This window comes from Pinus tabuliformis, chromosome 5_1, assembly GCF_031772625.1.
Source record: "Pinus tabuliformis cultivar Carrire ecotype Pingquan chromosome 5_1, CPIR1, whole genome shotgun sequence".
Classification (NCBI taxonomy): Eukaryota; Viridiplantae; Streptophyta; class Pinopsida; order Pinales; family Pinaceae; genus Pinus; species Pinus tabuliformis.
Window position 1 is genome coordinate 341,069,457 of NC_142305.1, and position 4,694 is coordinate 341,074,150.

The window sequence follows — 4,694 nt, forward strand, 5'->3', positions numbered from 1 at the left end:
CTGTCCCGGTCCGCGTCCGCAAACTCTCCCTGCAGTTGGAATTAATATTCCAACACTCAAGACCAAATTTCCTACGGAAAATGACAGTCGCTGCATATCTTCTCTCGAAAAGGAGAAACCTTTCCCTCAATCATTCATGCCCTAATCTTGTTCTGATAATGGCAAAAGCCACGTGAAATGGGAAATCGCATCCATTTTCTGAACATGATTCAAGGTTAAACATAAAACTGGAAATCGCTGCCATTTTCTGTTATATTTTCATAAATCTAGAACAGTCACGGTTAGAAACAGGATGCCATTATCCATCACTGTACTGTTGAAATGGCATTTGAAACAGCAAGGTAACCGAGAAGAAAAAGGAACCAAGACGTGGTGAAAGGATAGGGACGCGCAGTATATGCCTTTAATCTGAAGCGCGTAGTATAAACCGGCTTCATTTTCCCCTGAAATGTTGGCTTTTCCAGGTAGAGTTTTGGATAAATCTGGTTGGACTTAAAAAAAAATCTGGTTACAGTTGTTAAGTTGAGGACTTTTGGGTGCCATGATTGTTTTTGATGATGTGAGTGAAATTGTCACCTCACCAACGCCTAATTTGAAGAGGTAAATGCAGTCAAACGCTCGCTAATCCACTAACTGGAAGAACAAAATGCAGGTAAATGCTCAGTAATCCAGCTAATCACCAGTAATTTTGCTGAGTAATTACCGGCCAGATAACCTTCCATCATGGAATCTCATCCGTCGATTCGCTGGCCGTGACGAAGAATATGTCGGTATCAAAGACTCTTGATGACACGAGTGGGTTTTGTGATTAAAATATGGAGTAACCTGTCACTCAATTTCCAATAGGGGACGCCAATTACGGTGAACGATGCACTTTTAATTGTTCTTCAACGTATTTTGTAGAGAGTGGGTTCATGAGCGGAAGGTTGAACGTAGTTTTAATATTTTTGAATTAAATATATAAAAATTATTTTTAAATTAAAAGGTTGGTTTTATAAATTAAATAAATATAATTTAGATAATTGATTGAAAAAAATTATTATGTTTATAGGGATGTGTATTTTTAAAGTTTTTTAAATTTTAATTTAATTATTAAGTGGATGGCAAAGATCCAATTTATATTGAATATTTTTAAGGTTGTGATTTATATGATGACCAAATTTTGGTCTATCGGACTTAAATAAACAAATTATTTAGTTTGATTTAAGATTTTATTCTTATACTCAAAAAGTTTGGAGAGAAGTTCCATAGCTCACTATAATTTTGACATTGTAAAAAGGCTAGGAAGGTCAGTATTGCAACAAAGATTATAAAACTGAGCTCTAATGTGGTTGTATGCTGGCCACTCTAAGAGGAAGTGATTTTCATCTTCAATGTTCATATTCTCACAGAGATACGCAGATGCTTTCTATCCATGGTGTTTTAGGAACTGCGCAACTACCCATTTCACTATGGAGCTCATGAGAGTTCGTTCTACTCTTCGCTCTATTAATTTTCTTCTTTGAGCTAGTTAAAATAGAGAGATACTTTTGATCTTGGAGTTGATGACCTCTTTATAATATCTTAATTTCTTTTAACTACTAAATCTTTTTCACACCACATTTTTTTTTAACTTAGAAGTAACAATATTTTTAATGTTATTATTTTTTTTGCAATGCAACATATATAACGTACTTATATTATTTTGGTTTTTTTAACTAAATTGATTAACTAAAAAAAATTGTGACATAAACAAGTGTCATAATTATAGGTTTTTGAACATATAATATTAATAAATCATAATATTGTAACAAAACTGATTTACACATTAAGAATTTTTATATACTTATTTTCTATATTTTTTTCAAACATATATTTGTTCAACTAATATATTAATTTATTTTATAATTAATAATATATATATATATATATATATATTTTTTTTATAAATAATGATAATAATAATTATTTTTTAAATCAATTGATTTAGTTTTAATAATTTGATGTCTATTATAAATAGGTAAATATAGACATTTGCCCTCCATTTTATATTATTCTAATTTTATTTTAAATTAAAATTAAAATTAAAATAACCAATACAAAATAAAGTCTATGACTGTAAACAGCTGTCAAATCATCAATCAAACGCGTTTTCTTTATTAACTACGCACACAGATTTTGAGAGTCTTTCACTGGCGTATTATAGGAATTTGTATACATTATACAACGGAAAGTAGTTGTGATTTACATACATTATATGTTAGTAGTTTTAAATGGGATTTTTTTAAAGTTTTTTATTATTTATTATTTATTTAATTTGTTTAAAATTTAACAGGTGACAAGTAATTTAATGAAATTATAAGTTTGATAGATAGATTTTTGGCAATCAAAATGTTCAAGGAATATTTGAAATATTTGAGAATATTGAATTTATATATACATTTAAAAAAAACTAATTTAAATAACACAAATCAAAATTAAACCATCATTTTTTTACCATATTATTATTAACCCAAAAAAATCAAACTTAAAATACTACTTTATTTGATTATATAATTCCCACAATTCCTTTCATCATTTATTATAGTCAAACTTAAAATACTACTACGTTATTTGATTATGTAATTCCCTCAGTTCATTTAAATGTAAAGATCCTAGTGAATAAGTATGGCATGTAATTCCCTCAGTTCATTTAAATGTAAAGATCCTAGTGAATAAGTATGGCTAAGAGTATTAATTGACAGATATTAAATGCCTATTTTGTAAGTTAATGTAATTCCGTTTAAAAATATAAAATATGATATTAAATAAACAATCAGTAACTTAATAGTAATTAGCTTATTACATGGTTGTTATCGGTACTTCCAAACCATGTAGGTCAATCAATCACTAGATGTATATAGACAATGAAAATTTGTAAAGTTCATGAAAAGATCCAGAGGTGCCAACGGCATTAACAGTCAAACAATGTACGCTCCCACATACGCAGTTGAGGAAATATATGCCACAAATACAATACATTACTGTCCCAAGTGAGCACACGATGTACATATCAATTTTATCCGCCAGCAACAATCAGAAGCGGGCGGTAATCTGTGTATCCCTACTTCAACACAGGGAATACTGCCTTATGTACTCTTGGAGTAATAACCACTTAAAAGCGGGTGATCTTCTCGCATCACCTCGGCTTCGTTGCTTCTGCGTTACTCTTGGACAACTTAATCTTGATGCAGATAAAAATGGCTTAAAATTGAACTCCTTCGAATGTTTGGCCGAATTGCCAATTTGCAGGAGCGATGTTATAGGAAGTAACGATTCTCCCATCGCTAGTGCTGACCTGGAAGGAGAGAGTCTGCCCATTCAAATAGGAGTTGCTCTGCCAATTCTGTCCCCAGTTGCGGGACATTGTTTGCCAACCAGTGTTGGAACCTTTGATGGAAACTGCCTCCACATCGCCTGCGCCTCCTACATTGGTAATGAGCACCAAATTGAAGTAGGAGTGCCCATTGATCGTGAATCGAACTCCACCTTTCCTCACGCATGGTATTCTGTATACATAAATATTAACCTTGCCGGTTAGCATTTCATGCCAATTAAAGTCAAGTTGGGAATAAATTTTCAGGATTGAAGAAAAGGAATATAGTGTTGAGAGACTAATTAGGGTAATGATTAATTACCTTCTGAACATGATTGGAACGATGCCACTTCTGTATATGGCGATCTGTTGAAAAGCAGGTTGTGCCATGTCGAAGTGTTGGAGAGGTGGATTGCACCATCCTCCATTGTCGTTGGGAAGGGCAGAGTTAGGGGGGCACAGGTTAGTAGCAGTAACTGTCACAGTGCCAGGTAGACACCACTGAGAGTCAGACTGGTCGTTGCATTTCATTTCGTAGCAGGCTCCGCAAGTAGCGCCATTGTTGAAAAGCGCCGTGCTCAGAGCTGCAGTGTTCGTCCCATAGCCTTGGCTATACAAATTCCCGTACCCGCACGCACCGCCTGTCAAATTAATTTCAAGATCGATTTGCTTAGATAACAAATGTTATTAAAATTATTAATGTAAATCTGAAACTGCAAAGCAATATATTTGAGCTTATATCTACGCCCACTCAGCTGTCCATGGGACTGGAGTTTTGTCGAAGTGTGAACTTACCCATTGTGCCCGATGCATCGCTGCCACCATAAAACGTAGCATGTGCAGATTGCCAGCCACTATCTTGTGCATAAGCTGTACCAGCTATCCACAAGAAACCGAACATTGTGGCCAGTTTTAGAGGCGCCATTTCAAAACGAAATAAATTGTCGCTAAAGGATAACTAGCTTCACCTGAAATGATATGTGAAGCTAGAATTGAGTCGAATAGAAATCAGAACTGATATCTGAATCGATATTTGATTGGTGCACTCTGAGAGATCTCCAAATATATAGAATGGCGAGGTGGATGAACCCCATCAAATTTTCTTCCGGGAACGAAGGTATCCACCGTAGTAGTTGGCTGCACATGGACCGCACGTTCAAACAAATTGTGGCCGCCTTCTATTTCCTGCGATGGGGCCCTCTGCACATGGGATTCTTGAATCGGGTGAATTTGGTGATGATGAAGGCCACAAGCTTAGTTGTATTCTTTCGCTCCCTACACGGACATTGACAACGAAAGGCATATGCTTAATCGTATCTTCGCTTGAATTTAGTGAATATTTTTATAAAGTACATATTTG

General features: G+C 34.4%; 1 protein-coding gene across 1 annotated transcript; it reads right to left on the reverse strand.

Annotated features, from left to right (window-relative positions):
* Positions 1-2,926: 2,926 nt before the first annotated feature.
* On the reverse strand, positions 2,927-4,372 carry LOC149164841 (expansin-A2-like). The gene is made up of 3 exons (XM_089431006.1): positions 4,130-4,372; positions 3,657-3,975; positions 2,927-3,527 (listed from the first exon to the last, which is right to left on the reverse strand). The coding sequence occupies exons 1-3, from the start codon at positions 4,257-4,259 to the stop codon at positions 3,224-3,226; spliced, it is 753 nt and encodes a 250-aa protein (XP_089287132.1). The 5' UTR covers positions 4,260-4,372; the 3' UTR covers positions 2,927-3,223.
* Positions 4,373-4,694: the final 322 nt, after the last annotated feature.

What these genes read in the sequence shown, in the direction of transcription:
- LOC149164841 (XM_089431006.1), bottom strand. Translation starts at nt 4,259, where the DNA reads ATGGCGCCTCTAAAACTGGCCACAATGTTCGGTTTCTTGTGGATAGCT. An exon ending in CGATGCATCGGGCACAATGG is followed by an intron (nt 3,976 to 4,129) that starts GTAAGTTCACAC and finishes TTAATTTGACAG; the next exon opens with GCGGTGCGTGCGGGTACGGG. An exon ending in GTTCCAATCATGTTCAGAAG is followed by an intron (nt 3,528 to 3,656) that starts GTAATTAATCAT and finishes TTATGTATACAG; the next exon opens with AATACCATGCGTGAGGAAAG.